This window comes from Diadema antillarum, unplaced genomic scaffold (assembly GCF_040938485.1).
Source record: "Diadema antillarum isolate AM-2024a unplaced genomic scaffold, OU_Dant_1.0 scf00000162, whole genome shotgun sequence".
Classification (NCBI taxonomy): domain Eukaryota; kingdom Metazoa; phylum Echinodermata; class Echinoidea; order Diadematoida; family Diadematidae; genus Diadema; species Diadema antillarum.
Window position 1 is genome coordinate 267,713 of NW_027271051.1, and position 25,702 is coordinate 293,414.

General features: G+C 40.2%; 1 protein-coding gene across 1 annotated transcript in view; it reads right to left on the reverse strand.

Annotated features, from left to right (window-relative positions):
* Positions 1–24,241, reverse strand: part of LOC139722254 (uncharacterized) — a 36,191-nt gene extending 11,950 nt beyond the window's left edge. The window contains exons 1-31 of the mRNA XM_071633563.1: positions 24,075–24,241; positions 23,169–23,186; positions 22,359–22,464; positions 21,644–21,755; positions 20,864–21,000; positions 19,691–19,939; positions 18,822–19,171; positions 18,148–18,288; positions 17,212–17,378; positions 16,612–16,706; positions 15,708–15,929; positions 14,790–14,978; positions 14,046–14,201; positions 13,011–13,229; positions 12,050–12,324; positions 11,364–11,645; positions 10,618–10,798; positions 9,971–10,040; positions 9,492–9,564; positions 9,114–9,141; positions 8,419–8,474; positions 7,603–7,659; positions 6,767–6,844; positions 6,064–6,213; positions 5,141–5,231; positions 3,986–4,084; positions 3,127–3,311; positions 2,271–2,391; positions 1,591–1,700; positions 1,097–1,319; positions 288–490 (exon numbers count right to left, since the gene is read on the reverse strand). Of these exons, the coding sequence (XP_071489664.1) occupies positions 288–490; positions 1,097–1,319; positions 1,591–1,700; positions 2,271–2,391; positions 3,127–3,311; positions 3,986–4,084; positions 5,141–5,231; positions 6,064–6,213; positions 6,767–6,844; positions 7,603–7,659; positions 8,419–8,474; positions 9,114–9,141; positions 9,492–9,564; positions 9,971–10,040; positions 10,618–10,798; positions 11,364–11,645; positions 12,050–12,324; positions 13,011–13,229; positions 14,046–14,201; positions 14,790–14,978; positions 15,708–15,929; positions 16,612–16,706; positions 17,212–17,378; positions 18,148–18,288; positions 18,822–19,171; positions 19,691–19,939; positions 20,864–21,000; positions 21,644–21,755; positions 22,359–22,464; positions 23,169–23,186; positions 24,075–24,241 (4,610 nt within the window). The remainder of the gene's footprint in view (positions 1–287; positions 491–1,096; positions 1,320–1,590; positions 1,701–2,270; positions 2,392–3,126; positions 3,312–3,985; positions 4,085–5,140; positions 5,232–6,063; positions 6,214–6,766; positions 6,845–7,602; positions 7,660–8,418; positions 8,475–9,113; positions 9,142–9,491; positions 9,565–9,970; positions 10,041–10,617; positions 10,799–11,363; positions 11,646–12,049; positions 12,325–13,010; positions 13,230–14,045; positions 14,202–14,789; positions 14,979–15,707; positions 15,930–16,611; positions 16,707–17,211; positions 17,379–18,147; positions 18,289–18,821; positions 19,172–19,690; positions 19,940–20,863; positions 21,001–21,643; positions 21,756–22,358; positions 22,465–23,168; positions 23,187–24,074) is intronic.
* Between the last annotated feature and the right edge of the window lie 1,461 nt (positions 24,242–25,702).

A 25,702-nucleotide genomic window follows, 5' to 3' on the forward strand; every position in this document is an offset into this window, starting at 1 on the left:
ACTGTGTTTATTGAGGATGGAGGCAAATTTGGGGGGGCTTTCATGTTTTTACAGGATGGAAATAGTGGATGATAAGAACTAATAAAAGAAATATGATAATTCATAATAAAAACTACCGGCAGTTAATATCAACTTCAAAGATCAAAAAGACCTTTTGCGGCACTGCCTCTCAGAATTTCATGTCTCTCTGGATCTAAAAAATCTAGGAATTCACTGAGAAAGCGGGAGTATTGATATTTCGCATCTTTTCTGCCAAGACTTTCCCCCACAGAGGACACCTGACATACTTGTGATAGTTGTCCTTGTCCATCATGTAGATGAGTCCCAGATTGACGTGGGCGGCTGCGATGGTTCGGTCCAGCTTGAGCACGCTGTCGAAGTCCGTGATGGCGTCTTCGTGTCGGCCCATGTCCATGTACAGGATGCCGCGGTGGAAGAAAGCCATCACGTTATCGTAGCTGTCGTTCAGCATGATTGAGATGCTCAGATCCTGGGCAAAGAACGAGAAAATGACGGCATGATTGCATTTAAAAGATGTTATAGTGTGATGATGGAGGGTATACATTGGGGTTAGTCTGCTCCATGTAGACAAGAAATTATCATCATTTTTTTTTCCTGTCATGTTGATTTACCTCAGCATAAAAGTTAAGTAAGTGGGCAACAAGCCTAAAAAGCACAGGAAGTTTGCAAAACCTGACAAGAAAATAATGAGGTATAATTTCTACTCTTTGGCCCTGTTGCAGGAAAATGATGGTGATTAGTCAGGAGACATTTTGTACCCTTAATGTGCTAGGACAGTTGTGAGCTGGTGTGAACACTGTTTACATTCAGTACACTGTACATTTTGAAGCAAAATTTTACTGAATATTTCAGCACCAGCATTATGATTTATCTATTCCCATCACCAAAGCAAGAGAAGGGTGCAAAAACTAGATGGTAGGCCCATTTGTGCCTCAAGCATAATCCACATGCGCCTTTAAATATTCTCTACTAAAACTATGTGTCAATTGGAAGAATATGTGAATATGGCAATTGGGTATATGTAGTTAAGGTCTTGGTAAATTGCCAGTTAACAATAGTTAGCTGTGGGTGGTACCTGTAGAGACTGCTTGGGGTGTGACTTGCGAAGCAGGCAACCCCTGTGGTAGAAAGCCACATTGTTGTTCGGATCCAGATGCACAGCAGCCGAGAGGTCCGCCACAGCCTCCTTGTACATACCCTGCTTGGCGAAGGCCCGACCTCGATAGGTGTGACCTATGGCATTGTTAGGCTCTTGCACCAGGAGTTCGGTAAAATCTTTGATGGCCGCCATCCAGTTCCTGCAATGTATAATAACATCGTAATTATGCCCACATCGGTCAGCAAAATTCTACAAACTCAAATGTTCTACTTTATCAACAGACTGCCAATAGCATTTCAGAGGAAAAGCTTATGGAAATGTTCAAGGAACTTATACTAATGGATATAAAAAAACTTATGGAAAGTTGATGATCATCACATACAATAAGTGTTTGGAGCAGACTGCATGCACATGATAACACAATAATACCGAGAGTGGAGTAACCCCTGCTGCTGCTGATTTTAACTCACTTGTTCATCTCAAACTGGTAAAGACCCCTCTTCATGATGGCCTTGGTCATGTTGGGCATGAGACGGGTGGCTTCCCGGTAGTCTTCCAGGGCTAGTAGCATCTCACCTCTCTGCAGGCAAAGGCATGTCATGGTAGAGCTTTTACGTAACAGTTCTTGTTTTTGCATTCGACAGGGTTTGCTTCTCTTTACACACAAGACACAGGGACCCATACAGGACTTACATATCATGACCCTCAAGATAATTTGTGTCTACATTACATCCTCTCTATCACACAAGCTATAATCTATGATGATCACACAGAAGGGCATAACTTCAATGTTTTTGTGGTTCATAAATTTTGTATCAAAAAATCCCAGACAGTTGCACATTCAAGCATCACGGTAGACAAAGTTTTTGCCAAAGTGGTTTATGATACTCAGTGATCATCATTTGTATGATGAGTAACTTAACTTTGATGAAAGAATAAAATATCAGAATAACAACTGTTTACAAAGGCATCACTCCGAAAGGCAGTAAGGCCAGACAAAATGACACTCCCTGAAGTTGTCTACAAACAAAAATAAAAGCAGGCAATATTATGGACTTTACCCAATTCATACACCATACCACTTAATTTTCCTCATTGACATGAAGTCATTCTCGTTTGTTTGCTGTCAGAGGACTACCACTACACTGACCTGTTCATACAGTTCAGCCCGCTTGAAGAAGGCCTCGTGGTCATGAGGGTCAAGCTTGACCGTCTGGGTGAAGTTCATGATGGCCATGGTCACGTCACCCATCTCAGTGAATATTTCAGCCCTAGCATAAGAGGAACAAGCAAGGGAAACTTAGCCGAGGCAAAGCAAATTTGTTGGAGGGGTTATGTATATACAGCTGACAACTGCACTTACCATAGCCCACTATCTTCAGGAAATTTGTGATTTTGTGGAAAGTTTAAGGAGGTGTCAAAATTTTGTAAGGAAAATGTTGAGTAATGGAACTCAACTTCCCCCAGTCTATGAAATATAATTGACATATGCATTAAAGAAAATGTACATGACAAATTTCACGACACTGAAATTGCAAATTATGACGATGCTTGCCCTTCAAACCTTCAGTTACTTACTGGTAGGTATTATCCGTAATCCAATTGTCAGTGTTATATTTCATAGTCACCAAGCACTTTCACCCCCTGTAAGGCTTGTAGCTGCAAACATAATAGGGAAGAGCATACCCATTGATCATGGTGTCTGCAGTCACAGCATGTCAATGAAACTTTTCTTAACCCAATGAAGACTAGTCCTGAGTATACCCGACAGGTGTGTATGGGAAATGCATGTAACAGCAAAATCAGCAGCCCATCCTCAATGGGTTGAATTGCCATTGGCATTCAATGCAATGTGAGAACAAGAACTTCCGTAAGAACTTTACTTTTGAATATTGGCTCATAACGAAATTCGCTATAAAGTGTCATGTGCTCGAAAATTTATGTTTTTACAGTGTAAGAACCAATAATGCTGAAAACAAAGCAATCCAGCCCTAATCTGGTCTCACCTGGACCGGTAGGCTCCTACATGGTCCTTGTTGATCTTGAGAATGGTGTTGAGGTCCTCCAGGGCCTTGGTGGGCTTCTCCTTCAGGAGGAAGAGAAGGTGTCGGTGCCAGTAGGCATCCAGGAGGAGGGGTTCTAAGGCGATGGCTCTGTTCAGGTCGTCCCAAGACTGTTTCAGCTTCCCAAGCTAGGGTGTGTGAACGAAAAATTTTGAACAAATTATATTTAACAATGTAAAAATATCTTCCAGCCATTCAAACATGAATGATACATAAACAGTAGTCCCTCTGTAAAGCACATTTCTGATGTTATCCCTCCTATGGTGGCTGATATTATGAACAGATGTTCAGAATGTCCACAACAAGTTGCTACAATACGGAAAACATCTAACTAAACTTTCTACAAACATCAACACAGTCTCTCACTAACTCCCACTCTGCCACATGCATACTCATTGTCAATGTCTCAGTCAGCCTGACGATATGAGACAGGTCCAGATGAGAACAACCAATTGCTGAAAAAGTGCAGTGCTTTCTACTTGCACATAGCACAGAACTTTACACAGCAATGAAATATTGCCATTAAAATGTTGAGATACAATTCAAGCTTGGAAATAGTATCCAGAAAGAGGAATACACTGTACTTAAAATAGTGCGAACATCAGATTAACAAACATACTTCTCTTGCGTGAACAAAAAATTGACGCAATGCCTCTATTCATTCATAACCAGAATATGACTACCATATAATGCTCATGCAGGTAGTAAATTATCCAGCAACAAGCCACAACAATCTAGCCTCTGCAACATGCTGGCAACTGAACAACATGGAGACAGAAATACCATCTCCACCCTGACATACCTTGCGATAGATGATTCCTCTTCTTGTGAGGTCAAAGGGCGATGGTTTGGGATCCGTGTTGATCTTTTCGGTCATGTACAACGCCTCATTGTACAACTCCTGCAATCAGTGAGACAATCAACACAAAAACCATTGTACGCATCCATGAGTGAATTCAACAATCCATCAACAAGGTGGACTACAATAAAGTGAGCAAGGGTACCTTTCTACAGTGTACCCTGTATATTATGATAAGATAGGACAATGATAAGTATGAGAAAGAAACCTTTACAATAGAAAAACACTGCAATGAGTGACACAGTATACAAATAGTGAACGAACAAGAGTGCACAGGTACAAGACTTCGCACGAAACAGAAGATGAAATGCTCAATTCAATGAGGTGCTGCCAACTTCAATAGAACATCTCATAATTTTCTCCTATTAATGTGAAATCCTTTTTCACTGCACGAGTAAAGACCAAGTTCACAATTTGTTCAACATGACACCTTGGATGTCAACAAATGTGGTCAAACCTGATCTGAGAGTAGTGAAGAAATGGAACTATTTTTTGGTAAAGGCGAATGGCAATAGTATGGTACAATCAGAATCAGACAATGGAAATTAGTGTTTCAGCATGATCTTGAACTGAGTGCGGCTGATAGAGTATGTCCATTGCATATCAGATGAGTGCAATAGTGCAAAATTACAAGTAGATTATGAAAAGAGCCTATCATGGGAGTAAATGAAATGGGATGACATAAGAGTGCAATACACAAAACTACTCAACAAAAAAATGTAAATAACTTATCAGCAATTGTCATGTGATGAGAAGTCGAGCAATCGGATATCAAGAATTTTCGTAGGTGTTGTATAATCCCTATCATACAGGCAAGGGATAAAGTATACAAACTAGACCAAGGAACAAACATTGGAAAACACTTCATGTGTAATGCAAAGACATTAAGGCCTATGTTTTATGAAACGAAAATTACAAATAAATTGTTTTAACCTCATTTTAACACATGCATTCCTAAGTACCTGCATTAATTGTCCATCAGTTTTTAGCACATCATATTGTTTGTATGCACATTGCCTCATAAAACATGGCAGTTATCACTGGGCATTAATTGTCCAGTTATTGTCCAGTTACTGTCCATCCTGCTAAGGGACTGACCTCCATCAGCTGACCTTCCTCCTCAGTGTCCGGTGGAATGTCCAGATCCTCTAACATGACCGACACTGCCGCACTCATGGTGGAGGGACCCCTAAACAGGATTGGAAAAAATAATCAGAAAACAGAAGTGGAAAAAAAGACTTCAATCACTCCATTTTTAATACTAATATTCATTGATGATCTAAAGAAAGTACTTTTACAGGTGACATTTCAGCAAGTCCAGTAAAAACATCTGGATGCAGTCTTGCCTAGTCTTCACTTTCTTAACATAGGAATATGGCATACTGTACTCAAAGTGCTATGTTGAAAGATGGAATATGTAATCACGTTCTGTTTGTATCAAACAAACCTGAATGTGGTTTGCACAGCACCTCAGAAAAATTCCTCCTCCCCTTCGAACCCCCCTCCCACCCCCTTTGTTCACATCACATCAAGTCTGACTGACAACTTTGGAATGAATATTCTCAAGTGACGGATAGACAAAAGAAACACAGATGGGTATTGAAACAAATCTTGAACAAACAGTCTTGATTACAGTGTTTTGCATTTGCCATCATCTACAATCTAGCTTCTATAATGGAATAAAGGTCAAGGCCAACATCTCCGAGTCTTTGATTACAGTTGAGTGTGTAACAGAGTGAGTCTATCATGGGAGTATTACAGCAGAGTGGCTGAGGCTCTACACTCTTACAAATGAGCTTCTGTGTTCAAATCCCACAAAGTGCCACAGTCCTGGACAAGCTGTATCACCCTTAACATCCCTCTTGACCCCGGTATATATATGGGTACCTGTCAAAGTTGGGGTAACGAAACTGCCAGGACCCTCTGGGACAACAATGCTTATATTGAAGAAGCTCGCCCTGGGTATCAGTAAATAAGACAGAAGTATTATCCATAGGTACAACAGGATACTTGACCCCCACCTTCTTGCCTGTGTAGCCCCACTGGTTACTGACTGCGCCCCTCCATCCCCCTGGCTGCCTGTCTCACTGGCCGTGTCACTGGGAGGGTACACCTCGTCAAACCACTCGTCCCACAGGTCTCGCACCCACTGCCGGACGTTGATTTCTCTCCTGCAGAAACAGAAGAGTGAATTTCATGAATAGAAAAATTAAAAACTGTTTTCTAATTTATAGAAAATCAGGGAGGAAGTATCAGAGGTTTCTGGAAATGAGTGTCTGGAATCTCAGTGCTTACAAGCCATCAATGTCATATCATGTCATGATAAATGCATGCATGTGTATATACAACTTGATGGTTTGCCACTCACTCACACAATTCTCATTTCCAACACTTGACTCACAAATCCCCGAATAGATGTGTGGAAACAGAAAAAAGGAAACTTAGATTAATCACATAGCCAAAACAAATTGGAAACTGAAAGCTTTGGTCTTAATGCAATGAAACCTTATACAGAATGCACATTTTCTTTACCCTTTGCCTAACCCTCTCGGTGCTTTGAGTGCTGATTGGCACATAAAACTCCATAGTGCTGTGCACATTGTCTAAAGTTTCTGGCACAGAAACAGTTAATACTTAAACATGTTGTAAACAAAATCTGAAAAGCATGAAAGTGTGAAAGTATGAATATTCATTTCCTACTGGTCAGAATGACATATCACTTACCTGACAAACTTTGACTTCAGGAACTGGTCAAAATCAAAGTCACTAGGTTCACTCTTTCTCCTCCTGTGACGAACCCTCCTGTCAAATGACACCACAGACAACATCAGCACTCAAGTCAAATGAATAAAAAAAAAACTTGAATATATATGCACCCTTTGAATATGCACTTCTAATCACGTTTGAACAAGATTCTCAAAAATGTTCACCACAGTCTCACACATAATGCACAATTTTGATAGGTCTGAAATTTCTTGTTGGCTTCTGAACACAGACATTGAAAAAACAATGTGTGACTAGTGAAAAGATAACAATGAGCTCATCAATGCTACACAAATTGGAATATATTGTAAGAGGTAGCTGTAAGAATGAAATACCCATGCACATACAATGACATGAATAAGCACTCACACACACACACACACACATAATTAAGAGAAAGAAAAAGAGGTACGACACAAAAGCTATGCAAAGCCACTGCTACACAAGTGTACTTGGACACTGAAGGTACAGGGCCGTGTTTTATCAAAAGATAAAATTGATTATAAATCATAAATCGCCTTAACACACAGGCTGCCATAGACTCATGATAGAAATCAACTATATAATCAATTACAACTCTTCATAAAACAGGGCCCAGATCTACCACTTTCGCTACTGAAATCTAAACCTCCCTCATACACTCACTAGGACAGTTGTGTGACCTTTGAAGCAAATCTCTATAAACTTTTACTCTAAACAACACTCCCTAGGCAGTCTGGACATGTGAATGGAAACACATTTCAGCAATATCACAGATCAGAAAGCTTCCAATATAAACAGCAAAAAGAGTGACTTACTTTGAAACTCTGACCTCTGGATCAACTGGTATGTGTATCTTCGGCAAACTTAGAGACCTAAAATGTCACGTGGGAGACATGAAAAGGAAAGGCACATCGTTCTCATCTGAATTTCATGATCAATCGCGATCCATATCATCGATTCAACAGTACATTTCTGTAGAAATACTGATAAATTACTGCAATATTTTGCAAGATACAGGAAAAGGTCAAAACCTCATAATACACATTGCATAAGAGGAATCTAAAGAAAGTGCAGAAACCCAGATGGGCATAACGTTATCTGTCAAAGAGCACAGCAGTCCATAACTAGTAGGTAATACTATAAGCATAACATCAGTTTTTCAATCACATCAAGTGATTTCAAATATTCAAATTCCTTGAAAAAAAGAAAGGTAAAAACTTTGCATTTATCTAAAGAGCATTACCTCTGTCTGATAGGAAAAATTAACTTGAAGCCACGAAAACATTTTTACCATTATGTTCTTGAAGACCCCCCCCCCCCCCAAAAAAAAGGGGGGAATATATATATATATATATATATATATATATATATATATCGTCGCTGGGGTGACAAGACCTTGTATCTCAAAAATGTCAATTTTTTTTTTTTTTAGCTTAATGGTCAAATAATGGGTCAAGTGATGTCTTGGCCAAATCCCAACTGTCTTACCCCAAAAATGAAGCCACCATGACATGTCAAAGGAAAGGCTTTCCCATTCACTATAGTGCTTCGGGCGCCATGTTTTTTTGCTCTCCTGAACATTTGACATTTTTGAGATACGAGGTCTTGTCACCCCAGCGACGATATCTTACCTGGATATCTTGTTGGGTTGTTGCCTAAGGAAGTCCTCAATCTGTCTTAATCGTCTCTGTGTGCACAGAAGAATTGGACAAGGCATGATATTAGCACACTTTCTGAGTAGGAATCTTCCTCTTTTGTCTCTCACAAAATGATTAAATTGATAAATCCACTTAATGCTGCTGATACAATGCACTTCTGTTATAATAAACAGGGATAGAATGGAATTCTTGTCAGAATGAAGTCAGAATTCAGGTCCCAAAATTATCATCAAATATGTCTTTTTTCTTTATCTTAACAAAAGAAAACTGCCAGTTCAGAGGAATTCATTATAACAGGAGTCACCTGTATATGGTCTGTCATTTGACATATAGCAATTTTCAATTTGATGTAATAGATAACATTTCTTGTCTTTAATTACTGTTTCTGTGCAGATTGTAAATAAACAAATTCATACTGATGTAATATTGGTGACTGGCTACCTTCTAGACAATGTAACTCAAGGAAATATCTGCCATGGCTGCATTATCAGTCATTATGTTGCTTCAAATAAATGCATTCCAAAAATCATAGTTTTGAAGTGCAACACATCAGTCATTCTCTTCAAAGTATTTTGATGGTCAAACAGTATCATGCAAGTTTGTAAAGGTTATACACAAATTTATGTTTAAAGGGAACAATACAAAACTTAAGTATGATATGTACTTACTGGATCCCATTGCTTCTTCTTCTTTTTCCTAATAGAGACAAAACAATAATGAAGGAGAAAGAATAAATGTTTGCCACCAATAAGCAATTACTGGGCTGATAGAAGATTAAAAATCAAATCACATGTGAATGACCAATGTATCATGGTTCAAACTTTTCAGCCGTTCATTGCCAGATTCTTTATCAAAATCATCAAAATTGCCCTTTTCCTTACGCATTACATTGCTCAAGTGACAATTAAGACTATCACGTTTGATGTTTGTTTGCTTTTTCCCCGACAGACCCAAAATATGTTACAGTAAGAAAGTACTTTTGAATTGCTTTATCAATCACAAAACACAATGTTCACTGTATCTATATCAGTCTATCATACACTCACCCTTTGCGAGCAGGGTAGATGACATATTTCATTCCAGCTTCTCTCGCTTGCTGGGCAAGTGATGGCCCATCATCTACAAACACACATAGAAACAAATAGAGATAAGAAAAAACACGAGTTGAAAAATAGATATACCTTATACCATCATCAATATCATATTTACACTGGCACATCTAGCAAATGCTATGGAGATGATTCCTCATAGAAGTAGGACATTAAGTGAAACATCAAGTATATAACTCTGTCTTTTCTCGGGGTGAAATTATACAATATACTTCACGAACATCTCATCTCTTGTAGCTTTTGTGGTTGCCACAAATTCTTTTTTTTTAATGTATATGCTTCATATGACTGAAGTCCAGAAACATGATTTGCTTAACTTTTTAGGTAGTTTATAACTCGCAACTATATTTGTTTCCATACATGTTTATATGCATGAAATTAATGACAATCTTTGTGAAGTACAACATATATCTTACCTGGTCTCCTAAGTATACTGTGTTCAGGAGTAGCTGACTTGACCTCTGACCTGACTGCAGCTGGATCAGACTATATGTAAACAAAAAAAAGAATATCACATCCACTCATTTACATTCAAAATTTTCCCCAAGGAAGAATAGAGTGTCTTACCACACACACAGCCGACAAGATTGAGAACCAGGGAACTCCATCCAATACTGAACAAATCATAAGGTACGTTTTCATAACTCATCGTTAGCTGGATTCATTTAATTCCACAGAATATTTCTAAGTTAACCCATTGAGGATGGTTTGAGTTTGCTATAACACGCATTTCCCATAGACGCTTGCCCTAGTATACTCGGGATCCGTCTTCAACAGGTTTAGATATGTATGTATTACTCTGGAAACACTCTATAGAGGCATTTTAAAGATGTAAACACACTTTTTAAAAGTACATAAGATGATATACAAGCTAGGAGATACATTTATGTGAAAGCAAGCATTTAATACTGTCACTTCAAAATCCTCTCTCCCTGGTTGTACGCCATGGGGTTGCAATGCACACACAAGATACAGTATTCATAGAAGTCTACATTGATGATCAAGGGAGTGTCCAGTGGCCACAGGTGATGTCATCGTAAGCTGCCGGACAGGTGCAACTCACCCCTTCTTTGCTGAGCTCTGCATCTGCGATCACTTCCTCATCTTCCTCCAGCTCCTTGCGGTCCCTCAGCTCCGTCAGGTAGAGCTTGTGCTTCTTGACATCCTCCATGCAGGCTTCAAAGTCTGTGGGCACCTGGAGAGGGAGATCGTCTCCCTCCAGCTCGGGAGCTGAGTGGGTTCTCCTGGAGAGGGGCAGGGAAATAAGGTGCAAAGACAGAGAGGGATGACAAAGGGACAGATTAGTCTTAAGCTGATCCAAAGGTTAGCAGTGAGGTGGAAAGTAAAAACAAATAATAAATGTACTAAAAAGAAGTGTTCCTTTAGCTGCGTAGCAGTTAGTTAGTGAAACAGGCTCCAGACTTGTAGAAAGAATATCCTGCACTTGAACCCTGCTTGGTGCATGCATCCACAGACAAGTTGTTCAACCTGTTATGTCTCTTTTAACCATGTATATGAATGGCTACCTACAATGTACAGCAATACTGGGATGTAATATATAACATGGCAATTTGCAAAAACAGTGTTTGCATTTAAGAGGCTACCCTGAATAAAAGGTAAAAACGATAATATTCAATCCTACTCCACATTTATGAACACTGTAATGACAGTAACTATGCTGTAGCTTATATGAATGTTTACAAAAAGTAAATCGCATATTGCCAGTTGAAAACATTTGGGTGTAGCTAAAGAAACATACTACAGCATATAAGGTAAGAGTTGAAAGAACAAAATAATCAGCATTTATACCTGACTCGGTGAAGCAGAGGTCTGGAATCAGAGAGCACAGAACCTGGTCTGCTGTGGAAGGACAGCCTGCTACCACTAAATGAAGACGGTGCACGCATTCCTTCCATTGACTCCTCCCCAGCGGCAGGCTGAATGCCTACAGGTTCTTCCGAAGGTAAGACCTCAGATGATGCAGAAGTGGGGCGGAGGAATGGCGGGGGTTTCCCCTTCAGCTTTTTGGCGTACTTGGCCCGGCCCAGCTCAGTCAGGTCCTCGCTGGACGAGTAGTTGCGTCCCATGATTCTGACAAAAAAAGACAAATAAAATTTACACTCTGTTATGAGGGATCACGATAAGTCAGGTCTCCAACAAAAATATCTGGATGTTATAACTGCACAGCTACCGCAGTTTCTGTAAAAATAGATTTTGAGACAGCATTTACTCCATTAAAGTATGTGTGTACAATAAGACTAAAGTCTTGATTTCACATGGAAAACAAAATATGAAAGCCAATTACACACAAAATGGACTTTAATAAAAAGACAATCCAATCAACTATTAATCAATAAGTCAAACATTTCAAGTCTAAAATTTATTTTCTTTTTTAAGGGAAAAATTCAAGAATATCTGGTAGCACACTGTATGCAGAGGAGGAGAAAGTCACTTCAAATTTTCTGAGAATGATGTGAAATTATTGGTAGCATTACCTCTCTGCAAACAACCTCTCCTCCAGGTCTGCCTCATTCCAGGAAGACATTACATCCACATCCGCATCCTCCCCGTCGGTCGTCGCCACGGAGGTCAGCCTCTCCAGCTCCTGGCTCACACCTATCCCCTGGAACTCTGGGTAAAGGATGTTCCTGATGTAGCCCGGTTCAAAGTTCATCTTGGGCGGGGCTGGGGTCCAGTAGAGGCGGGAGATGTCCTGGTCACCGCGGATTGGAGCCGGTTGACCAACGATGGTCAGGGCCTCTTCATCAAACTAAAAGGAGGGAAGAATGGGGTGAGCATCCTTTCTCTCTGCAAGACCACAGAGCTTTTCATCTCTCAGGGAAAAGTTACTTACTCCTACAGACAGCGTTGATCTTAACTACAAACTGTGACATTCAGATGGCCACCACAACTTGAGCGAAATTAAACAAATTAATGGAAAGTTTATGCAAGCATCAGCAAATTATCTAACATGGCACTCTGTGAACATCTCTACACATATCTAAGTCACATAACTTCAGACTGTGCAATAAAGAGCTCATCATGCACATTTTACACCATGTAGAATTTTGCACAATGTAAAAAGTTTTTTTTTTTTTAACTTTAGAGAAAGCGTCTTTCTTGCATACAAGAATGTCATGGATGAATAATTCAAGAAAATGTGACATCAGTGGCACTTCACTTTAAAAAAAAAAAATGATGAGTATTACATACCTGATATCAAAGTCACTTGACAATAGCTCTCTGTTGTATCAGTCCATATTTAATTACTTTTATTAATGAATTGGTTATAATCTCCTTTTTCACTTGCGGTGATTAGCATGGCTTTGTTTCTTTTATTTCATTCCACACACATTCTGTGTCATCCTAGACTAGCAAAGCCAGCTACACCCAAAGAAACAAAAATGGCTTTTTGAGATCCTGATTCAAACTCTCACTCCAGCAAACTCCTCCTACCAGCTGCATGGCCCTCTTTTCCCACGTCTCCAGACTCCTCGCCTCCCCCTCCTCCTCCTGCCCTGCCCCTCCTCCTGTTCCCCCTGCCCCAGGATGCTGGTCTCCTGCATCGATGGACTCCGCCTCCCGGAGGATGCGTCTGGCAGCAGCAGACATCAGCTTCTGTCTCTCCTGCATGGAGGGGGTGTTGCTAGGCGTCGTCGCACGAGACGGAGCCAGCTGTAGCAAGACGACAGGAAAGTATGTGATTGGTACATCATCAGACATTTAAAACTTTACATTGTTTCCATAACACACAAGCCATTACATTCACTCTGAGGGTTTGTGTCAACAGAAGATATAATTGTCCACGTTCTGTTCATATAAATAGAGGATGACCCCTGGGGTATTTGATTAAATGAACTGAAATTGCTGATGTAGTTACCATGCCATATTTAGAATATTAGATTATTAAAATGTGTTGATAAAGCATGCTCAATTTCACCTTAATCTGATAATCCCGTCATTATTGTTGCTTTGGTGGTTTACATCCTGTTTTTTGTCCCAATCATTGCACAACTAGACCGGCTTGGTAAAAATGAAGCGCTTGAATAGACCCTGTACTTTAGAGCCTCTTTTCTCAGTTCACACTTTTCCAGAGTGTGTGCTTTCTTTTCAATATTTAGATAGGTTAGGAGAGTCTATTTGAGTTGAGTTATACATCATTTTAAAGCATAAAGTCTGCTCTTTCAGAATCTACTCTTAACTAAAAATTCATGTCTGGCAACTTTTTGTTGGTTTTGTGATGCAGGGTCACGTTTGATTATGGTAGCCACGAACTGATCCATCCGTCAACAATGCGAGTCAGATGGGTCTCACAGTGCTGAAGACACATTTAATGAAATGGATCTAAAATGCATACCTTTGATTCTACATTCCAAATGCCAATACACACATCCAGCATGATTACTGCTAATAAAAGCTGCAATATGCTATGGTGATATTGAGAGAGCACCAAGAATGGTGTGCAGGGAAAAAAAGATTGAAGGCACTTACTGGATTAGCCAAGTGTCTTGTTGCGGGATCCTTGCTGGGGGCGTGGTGGGACCGGGTTACCATCTGAAGGTTTCTACTCAGGGTCAGGTCGGTGGGGATGTTGCAGAAATGATGGATGCTCTCCCGCAGCTTGTAATCCATGGGCTCAGAAGTAACCTAGGCAGAGAGGGTTTTTTTTTTCTCTCTCTCATTACAATATTTTCCACTCATGTGAAAACTTTTGTTAAAGCTCCTCACTTAATACACATTGGCTATTCATTATTGTGATCGTGCACACAATTTTCCAATCTTAAATCACGGAAGTTCAAAATTGGGCTGTAATTAGACTTCATTTACAAATTAAGGTTTTCCTTACCTATATAATCAAACATAAATGCAAATAACTACTTGTGAAAACAATAAACATCTAAACAAACACAAATACCTGGTTTCTTTCAATTTTGGCAAGTGACAAGTTCAAGCGTCAATATATCACACTTGAAATTACTTTCAATTTAATTCAATTTCACCTATGGCTAAAATAAAGATCTAAAAGTTTGAACACATTATATAGCCAAGTCGTATACTCAAGTTTCCTCTCAATCAAATAATGAAACAGGTTTTGTTCCACTATTAGTGGAGACTTTGATCCCATACGGACAATGGGTCTGTTGATAACAGCATTACTGTTGTTCTATAGCATTGAAATAAAACTGATTACCACTGATGCAGTGAGAAAGTGGTGTATGAGGAGGCAATTCTCACCTCTCTCTTCTTCTCCTCCTCCTGTGGAGCCCACATGGAGAGGAATGAGACGGAGGACCCGATGACGGTCTGGGCCGGGGTGCCGCCCCGCTGGGCGGGGTCAAACACCGCCCTCTCCTGCATCTCCTTCTTCTCACCCTCCACCTTCACCACGTCGGCATAGCTGACATCCAGAGGAGCTGTCAGTTCCTGGAGTGGGATGGATACAGCACAGCAGGGTGAGCGACATATTGGTTTTATATCTACAGTAAGAGACTGTGATAAACCTTTCACAACAATGCATGTTGAAAAGTTGATGATAACGATGATAATAATACTGTACCATGTCTATAAAGTGCATATGAAAATATGCATATCATTTCTATACGCTCTAGGAAGAGAAACAACAGAAGAAATAGGACAGTTTGATCATCAACAAACTTTTCTCCTTCAATTATCTGACACACAAAAAAAGTGTGATTTAAGGGCAGCTTTTTACTGATCAATAGAGTCTGGTGCTTTTATCTTGTCGGGGATGTTACTCCACAGTACAGGGGGCAATCACTGAAATCATTTTGCACAATGAAATTGTATTTACCCCAGCGGAAACAAATCGACACAAAAACAAGATGACACACATATGACATAATGAAACACAAGATGCAAAATCAAATAGGATTTAGAAGCAAGAGGTCACCAGCTGAAAGGAAATTAGATGACGAGATAATTCTAAGACACAATGAATGCTAAAGTACAGGGATGTGCAATTAGTTAAGGTGCCCAGTTCACTTTTGCAGTGCCAGGGTTGATAAACGATTCTTGGGGTAGGTTGTTCCATGTGAACACAAGTGGACACATCAAGTGTGCAACATTCACTTTTAGGTTGAAAGTCCACATCATGATAATTTCTAAGAGCAATCACTCTAACCCACTGCTTACCTGCCACGCCTTCTCAAGGTCAATCTCTTCTTCCTCTGTCTCCTCCACTTCCATCACGATCTCAGCCTCCTGGAATTTGACGGAGGGTTTAAGTTCTAGCTCATCCTGGTCTTCGTCGACGCCTTCCTCTCCCGGTTTGGTGTCGCTCAGATCCTTGCTGGGAGCCTGGCTGAGATCTGACACTATCGACACCTTGCTAGGCCTTCTGCTACCAATGTCACCCTGAGGGTCATATACAGAGGCAGGAACATTTATAATAACTACAGATAGCACAGCTCGATAACGTTCTTTTCACACCACAAAGCTAGTGTGGGCATCAGCAGTGTCAGAAGAGTGAAAATGCATCAGGTCTTACTGGGTAAGGTATGCAGCCATTTGGTCTACTAGTGAATTACTTAAAGGTTAACCACAAGTAATGTAATTGGAGCAGTGCTCCAATTTGCAGATTCATTTCAATAAGTTGTATGCATCATTTTTGTTTCATAGCTGTAACGATGTTGAAAAGATCACAAATGATGAAATATCAAACAATACATTTAAACCATTAAGAACACTATGGTACTCTTGTAGTACAGTTATATATGTTGTCATGATCAGTGAATTTACATTATATACCGTATGCCAAAGTGAGGTGGGCTGCACACGATGTACAATATTATACAAATCACTATCAGTACTATAATCTTTAATTTCTTTCTCATCATTACCAGTAGGAATATCTCCTGCAATATCAGACCCTTACACAAACATCATCATCGTCATCAATATATCTGCTAATTTTCAATCATCACACTCATAATTTATCACTACTGTCATTATCATTTAATATATTGTTGTAATCATCATCATCATCATCATCATCATCATCATCATCATCATCATCATCATCACAAGGCATCTTCACCTTCAGTAGGCCAGAATCCCCAGTGCCATCTGTGTCCATGGATTCTTTTCCCACTTCATCAGTCTCCTCCACATTAACCTCTGGAACACCGAGAGCTACACAGGAACAATGGGAAGTAAGGCAATGATACAGAGATAAGATGTACCCTTAACCCGTTGAGGACGGTTTGATTTTGCTACAGCACGCATTTCCCATAGGCACCTGCCCGAGTATACTCGGGACTCGTCCTCAACGGGTTAAAAGTGGAACTGAAGGAAAACAAGAAGATGGGAAGGGAAGAGTACACATTCCGCACATCAGTAAATCTCCTCTTGTTACTGGCGGAGTGTTGAAGAGAGAAGTAGGTATAGTGGGAAGGCTGGGGAAGGAGGAATGCCACCTCTACAACAACACACCAGGAAATGTGCCCATGGTAAACATAGGGTATCATTGTGACACTATCTCTTGCCTATGTGATTACAGTTCCAGCAGGGTTAATATATTGGGGTTTCGATATTGCAGTTGAAACTCTGGTGTATTTGCCAAGAGATGTTCCACTCCAATTACGAGGTAAAGGATCATCACCCATGTCATACAGGGGTGCTGCATGGCCACACCCACCTCCTTCTTGTGCTTCTGTCTCTGGTTCTTCCTCCAGCCCTTCATCTAGCTCCGGCCTCCTGTCCTCTGTCACGCCGTCATTTTTGGACCCAAGGACTTCGGCCGTTCTCGACATCACCCTCTTCATGATTTCCATGATCTTAACATCTGCCTCGGACTTCACTGATCTGTGGAAGTGTGCACAACATGATCACTTCACATTTCAGTTGCATGCTAATGTAAGGATAACCATCTTGAGAGGAAAGGGTTTATCAATGAAAAACACACATGCACACACAATTATTCATTTTTTATGAGGACCATTTATACAACAAGCAAAACATTAATGAAAGCAGAAATATTTGCCAATGTGATTATTTCCTCAGCAATATTTTGTCATAATGCCATTCTTGAAGTCATAAATGTGACTGTAGCGAGAAATGTCTACATTGCAAAACAGCCATAAGTAAACAGTCCTGTGCAAGTAAAGCATTGTAAGGAACAAATGTATGGAGATAAGGTCCTTTAGGCATAGATGACAGAATATAAGCAGTTGATTACAGGTCATTTTTTTAATGTGCATGTTGCCAACTGCGATTTTTCACTGACATGCTTTCACACAAGATTGTACAGGACACAACATAAAATTAGCCTTACTGATGGTACACTTTTCAGTATGAAATGACCCCTAATCATGCGTGGAAATGTCAGAAATAATTCCTTCATGGCAGATACAAAAAGATTTTTACAATTTGCATTTCGTAACTCAGCAGTCAAATGGAAAATAATGGCGGATGGATAAATGGAATTTCAGTCAAGAGAAAACAACATCCCAGCTCATCATAGGAAGTTAACCCATTCCGTGTGGGAACCTGGTGGGCTGCGTACTAAGTCTATGGGTATTTCAGAATTCAGTATGGAATGGGTTAAGAGTGACATGAAAGGAAGTTGACCCACCCTTGCTCTCTCTGGGCCTTGAGGGACGCAATGATGTCATCCACTGATCTCTCCTTGGGTGCCTCCTCTTCCTTCTCCACATGGACAGTGGTTGCCACACTGCCCTGACTCCTGCTAGACTTGCTGTGAGTTCTCCTTTTTCTGCGGAAGCACAGCGGCAGAAATGGATGAGAAAAAAAAACAATGGCACAGTAAACATCCATCAAATGCAAAGAGCATCAAGGTTACAGTCCAATCAGAGAATTTCAGGATAAGCAAAGTCAATATCTATAACTGGGAGTTTGCCTGAACAGTTTGTGGTGGTTTTTTTTTTCCAACAACTTAATCCTATCAGTCTAAGTCCTCTTGCAAAGTTTAGTGAATTGTAGACCATACATGCTCTCACTTTCAATTTCATACGATTGCTTCCTCACAAAGTACAGCTTCCATCTGACATTAGGTCTGCCAAATAAAGTTGCATATATATAATGCATGAGTAGTTTCCAACATCGAAATCATTTTGGAAGAAGACAAACAGATATTTCACACTAATTTCATACAACTTTGCTTCATATCAGGTATCAATTTCTGTCTATTAAATATGAACTTGTTAACTGAATTTGCAAACAAAAGAGCACATACAGTAATCCAAACTGGCTGCGATCTACGGCTGTGACAATGCCAACATGGCATACCTGGGTCTAGACAGGCTATCCATGCTGGCTATTTCCTGGGCTTCCTGCAGGAGCTCACTGGAGGACTTGTGGGAGCCAGAGGAGGCGGCCGAGCCCGTGGTGCGTGACCTGAGGTGGCTGGTGCGGGTCGTGGCCGTGTGGCGCGAGACGTGTCCACCATCCACGGAGCTCTCGTCACCGCTGCTGTCATGGCTCTCGTCGTCAGTCATCTGATGGCGCGATGAGTGGATGGAGCGGACGGATATGGTGCTGGTCTTGCCATTGACGTACCGACGGCTGCCCACGCTCTTTTCACTCTGGTAGGATCGCGAAGACTTGGCCGACTTGGGAACTGACAGGCTTTCCTTATCCTCTGTGGAGATATTATCCATATTTTCTTTCACTTTATATAAATTTCAATGTACTATCTCAAAAACCGGTTTAACTGCCTACTCCACACTACACAGCAATACACATCTCATCCTGTTTGATTTCCTTGTTGCTTAGTTGAAATGTCCCATCACTCTAAAAAAACTTTATACCACGAGATCCTTTGGACATCATGATGCACACTCATATTAAGTGGTTATTTTTGGACTGACCATGCAATGATAACACTATCAATCTCATCATTAGTTGACATATAAACATCTTGCCATCATCACAGGATAATGCAATTATTAGATGTTCATGCTTCATACAAACATATCATCACTATGAGCAATCAAAACCTCTGCTTGGCAAAGCTGCACATCATGTTTGATTTCAGTTTTATAATTGCAAATACCATACTGTACATACTGGTACAAATTATGACAAATATGTAAACATCAACCCTTGATCAGATGAGATAAGAAGAAAGAAAACAAAATTGACTCACCCTGCCTCACTCTGGGTCTCCTCCGTGGCACTGGGTCCGGGGGGTTCTCTACTCTGGGCTTGGGAGCCGGCTTGGCCCGCTCCTGGAAGGTGACGGCTGCCAGCGTCCCCGTTGAGCTGAGGATGGCGGGCTTCTTGGGCGGGGTCTGGGGTTTCAGTGGTAGGTCCTGGGCCAGGAATGCCTGGTTTGCCTCGGGCACTTCATCGACTGCAGTCTGGGGGCGTGTGGTGACTGGGGTGGTAGAATGAACTGCATTTTCCTGCAGAAAGAGAGTAGTGTTCAAGGTGTTAAAGGTATACATTATGTAACAATAAGTCTTAGTATTCAGTCGTTTTTATTAATTAGTCTTTTTACTTGACAGCAAATAAAAACAGAGAAATAACCTTTAATCTCTCTTGCATACACCTCTTTTGTTCAAGGATTTTGAATCCATGTACTAGTGTACCAATTTATCCATGATACATTTATCACTCCTCGTCAGAAACTGATCTGGCCAGAAATTGCTCATATATCATAATTTCAGTTTGTATCTTGCTGTTAGTATACTGACCACAACAATGGTCATTCAGTTTCTGAATCAAAACATTCCGCATGGCAATATGCAGCTAATGCATATCATACAAAAGGGCGCCTGAGTCTATCAAAGAAATGCCAGAAACAGGTACTGAGTTCACTTTTTCTGTTCTTTTCTGTACATCGATGAGGTCAAGATGCCTTTTCCTTTGTAAAGTTTACTGAAAGTGAGCATGAATGAGAGATAGCCAAAGTCTTCCATTCACAAGACTAATACAATACATTCACAAGCAAGTATTTACACCTGTACCAACAGCCAATGAGCGGTACAGTTGTACAAGGACAATAGCACTCTGTTGAGTTAAAGATCATCTGGTTCCATGTTCGGAGTATAGGTGGCTGGCAATAACATGTGTTTTGTCGTCACAAGTGCCTTTGAAAGTCTTAACAGTATGAAAATTATCATGATTTGAGAAGAAGCAAGACTGCAGTGTTCATGACCTATTTACAATCAAATCAGATAATGCTAACCTTCTGAGTACTTTTACAGTGAAACCCAAGGAAAAACATGAATTTTTGTGGAATGTTCAGAGATAAAATTGGTCTAACGATCGTTTGCTACCTTGTTTAGCAAGGCCACACTCGTTAAACCATTGACTGTGCTAGTTACCTCCTGGATAGCCGAGATCTCAGCATCCTGCTTAGATATGACTGGCTTGCCTTGTAGCATCACATTCAGGTTAGCCACATCCCCTGTGCTCCTTACGGGCAGTACTCCCACCGTCTGGACATGGGGTTTCCTCATCTCTGTCGGGGCAAAGAATAGCATAAGGTTACGTAGCATCAAGCCACTCTGTGCAATGTTTTATAGGCTAGTAAGGAATGTGATATTGATATGACAGAACATTAGGTTTTTTACATTTTGATTTTTTCTTTAACTGTGAGTTTTCTGTAATCATATGAATTTTTCTCTGTACACATGGCACCTCTAGTCTGCAGACTTACTGTTACGCTCTCTTTTTATTTGCAATAAAACCAAAATGGAAATGAACTCTATCTTTCCTTTAGCCTTTCATGTGCCCAGACACTTAAAACATAACTTGCTATGCATGGTCATCAGCATGTGGCTAATTCCTACAAACTTGACTTTTATTGCTAGTATGCCAGAACACTCAGGTGTAACAATGTGCCTCAGTCCAACAGGAAGGCCATGGCGACGCAATGGGGATCATCAATGGGATCAGACAATCTTTATTCACTGGCAATGACATCTGTGCCAATGGGCCAAGAAAGCACTCCGGAAGACATCTGATATGACTGTCTTTGAAAATTTATCTGTCCAATTCTTGTTATATGATGGAAGGCATATCTCTATCACTGTGACTAGTTCAGAAGGTGCCCTACATCACAAAATTTGCAAGAGTTATCTCTGCAGTCTCAAAAAGCTTACCTTCCACTGTGACCATGTCTGCCTTGCTGTAGGGAAATCTCTTGGTCTGGGATTGCTGTGGGGCCACACTGCTCTTGTTAAGTGGGTTGTACGTTGGAACCGTACCTGTGTCCTGGAAGAGGCAAAAGAAATAGTGATAATATCAAAGACTCTACCAGCATACCACTCAACACAGCTTGTATAGGATCATCTGCTCACTTATACATCACCCCCACTCCCCCCCCCCCCCCAAAAAAAAAAACAAAAACAAAAACAAAACAAAAACAAAAAACAAAAAAAAGCATTACTTGTTTAGTTGTATAAAAAATACAAAGGGTCTCACTAGAAAGTTTGAGCAGAATGTACTCTCTTAAATAAACATTATGCACAGTCATGATGACATTGTCCTGACTTAATAACATTTGACATGAATGATTTTCATGCACACAATAAATGAGGATAAAGTAGGTGACCTTTATAACTATGGCTATGTCCACACTACATCACAATGTCTGATTAACTGACATTAGAATAATCCAGAAATATGTGTTCAGTACTATCTTTGGGGAATGATTACAAAAAAAGTGTGTGTGGGGTTTTTTTTTTTTGTGTGTGTGTGTGTGTGTGTGTATGTGTGTGTGTGTGTGTGTGTGTGTGTGTGTGTGTGTTTTAAACAAAAATAAATGGCAGTTTTTTATAAAGTAACTTCACTCTGATTGTGTATTCAACTACGTACATATTTTGGTGGTGGAACAGGCTTTAACAGGTATTCTTCCTCAAAGTGGGGCTCCGAATTCCGAAGGTAAGGCATGCACTTTTTTCCAAAGTCTTCACCAAGTTCCCTGTATGAACAAAGAAAGGATGTGATTACTCAAAATGAAAGCTCAGCATGCTGGCAAAGAAAAAAAAAATAGTGAATAAAAATTAGTATACTATATGTATTCATTCCATAAGCATTGCAATGATTAGGACACATTTTTTGGAAAGCTTTGTCGCCTTATATTTTGCAGTTTCATCAAAATATGCTGTCACAGTATTCTCATTAAATCCAATTCCTCAGCTTTTTTTTTCTTTTTTTTAAATTTAACTACGGATAATCTGTAATATTTCAGAAAACTTTACCTGCAAACTTTTTTTAAAGTGTAGATGAAATTGTGTCCTTAAAATTAAAGGAGATCTGTCCATGGTAACAACATACATCATACAATTGTGTCCTTGAAATGAAAGGAGATCTGTCCAACAGAACAACATACATCACCACTGTTGGCTCTTTGTAAAAGAACATGAATGGAAGGGCAGGTGGAAAAGTTAATGAGAGTCAAATCTCCAGAACACATCAGCATGCACCTCACATTTAATGTCTCTCCCCATACACTTGCCACTCTACTGTCCGTATTTGTGATTAATTCGGTGTTGGGGGAAAAAATTCAATCATACAGCTCACCAGGTACCTCATCAAAGTACAGTCATTCATCTGATTACAAAGATTAATTTTATTATTGCTTTAGTCAAGGAGTACTATTACAAAAGAAAAAGATATACTTACACACTGTGGACTTTGGCACTGCCATCATATCCATGAGCCAGGAGAGACAACATACAAATGATGATGATAATAAGAATATATTGTCAGGAAAGGCAATATCAGACAAAAAGTAGATTCAGGAACATAGATCCAGACAAAGGAACTAGCTTAGGAGCAAGAGCACAGATTTTTTTTAATGGTGGCATGTGCAGGATATTTTACTGTCGTACTACATGATCTTTACCTATTAACTCATATTAAGTTTCTGAGATTGAAAAAAATTACCACTCATGTTGATAAAAAGCATTGCTGAGAGCAGGCTTCTTTCATTTTATTTTCTTTAACAGACACAAGGGAACCATCCAATTTCAGACAGTTGAGCAAAAAAAAAATTTTTTTTTTTGAATGATTTCATACCATAATATATAATTCTGAATCTGATAAAATTATAATTCTGATTACACTGTCATATTGCAACAGAAAGTAGTTTTAGCTTTAATAATTGACGGATGCAATTCTTCATGCACATGTGAATTCTGTAATCTGAACGGATACAATACATTCTGACCATGAGAGAGTATATTGACAAATCCATACACCTAAAACATTCAATCATCTTGTAGCATACTTTGAATTGAATTTTTGTAAACTGCAAACTTCACATGTCGTTTTTTTTTCTAATCTTAAACAGATGACTCAATTCAAGAAAGGCAATGCCCAAAATGAAAGACTCATCATACACAGAAAAGTGGTTCATATCATGAGGAAAATAATACTTCAGATTTTGTCACTATTAAATCACATACTTACATCTACAAATCTATAGAATAAAGACAATAAGCACTGGAGAAGGACATCATTATATGACATTACAAGTCATTAATTGCATTTCAAGGAGTGCGAATGGCGATGGGGTTTTATTTTCACCTGATTTTCAGCTCTTTTGCTTTGATCTTCTGCTCCAGCAACTCCTGCTCCTTGCGGATGTCTTCCATGCCAAGCTGGGACTTCCTCCTGATGTCCTCAATCTCCTTCTTGATGCGCAGCATCTCGGCCCTCGTGGGGCCGCTGCGGAATTGACCCCGGTCTTCCATTTCACTCGATCTGCACTGCAATCAGATGGAGAATTACGTGATCTCTATAGTATGAGGACAAGATACAGTAATGACAGTGCCTGCCCTTGTCAGTCAAATGGCTCAATGTACAACTTTCTACAAAGAAGTGCTGTGGTGTACGGAATAAGGTTCTAGACTCCAAGAGGTCATGGGTTGACTAGAGTAGTAGAGGTCTATATACCCAGTGTATAGAACCTTGGATGGACAATATGTTTTACTGATAATCGCTTTCTCCACTTTGTCTCCTTGAGCAACTTGTAAAGTTGGAACTGGGTAGTGTTTCAAGATGTAAGAGCTAGATTGATCTGGACCACTTTAAAATTTAAGTGTAACTAACAGGCCTCGAAATAGGATTTTGGAGGGGCAAGGCCATTTAGAAAAGGGCACTTTTTCCAAGAGGCCAGGGCACTTAAGTCAGTCAGAGGGGCACCAAGGCCACATTGGAAAGGGCATGTTTGGTGTTTATGAAAAAAGAAAGAAGAAAAACAAACCGAGAAAACAAACAAACACACACACACACACACACACACACACAAAGTGCAACACACAACAAAAACCTCTTCCCTTCAGCTGTAACACATTCCCGATCTCCGCGTTTCTATCAGGTGAAACGACATTTTTTAAAACTAGGAATAAAACAACAGTAGGTATTGATTGAAACTCGACACCCTTTCAGGCCAGCCAGGCCAGGCTGCCATGAAACTTTAAAGCACATTCCGACAGCTGGCTGGCAAAACCACAAGGCAAAGGAATTTGCGTGCGCGTGTAGATTGCTATGATTAGTCTGTGACAGACAGTTCATGACCTCCAAGAATGCGCCAGTACGCGCGGTTTCTTCTGTTGATTGGTCTCTCTCTCTCCACTCCTCCCCATTCCCCAGTCTGGCACACCTTGGCATCGTGGGATTTTTCTTTTTTCTTGGTGAACTTGGTGTTCACTCTTTACTACTCTATCTGAATATGCGCTGCCTACGCCTAGCTAGTACATACTCGCAGCCGCTGCGCTGCGGAGGCAGTCGGGACGGTAAAAGCCGGTCGGGCGTACATGTACGTACACGTCGTCTCGTACCTCAGAAAGATACTTTGAGTTTGAATCAGATATATCGGGACGCGAGTGAACTGAAGGTATGATATTTGAGATCAGGAAAGTTGTTCAAGCTTATTAAAGAGACTTTGAGAAAGGGCATATCATATGTCATAAATAATAACTTTCATTCTAAAAGGGCACCACGGCCCCAAGAAAAAAGGGCACATTTTTTTTGGTCGTAACTTTGATCAAAAAACAAAAGGCATTGCGGCCAACGAGAGGGGCACCGACGGCCATGGCCGTCGGTGGCCGTCGGTTAATTCGAGGCCTGAACTAAATCTCAAATAATCTCTGAATCATGGTAATCACTGCACACATCAAAGTGGGCAATCCTCCTGGAATACTGAAACACAC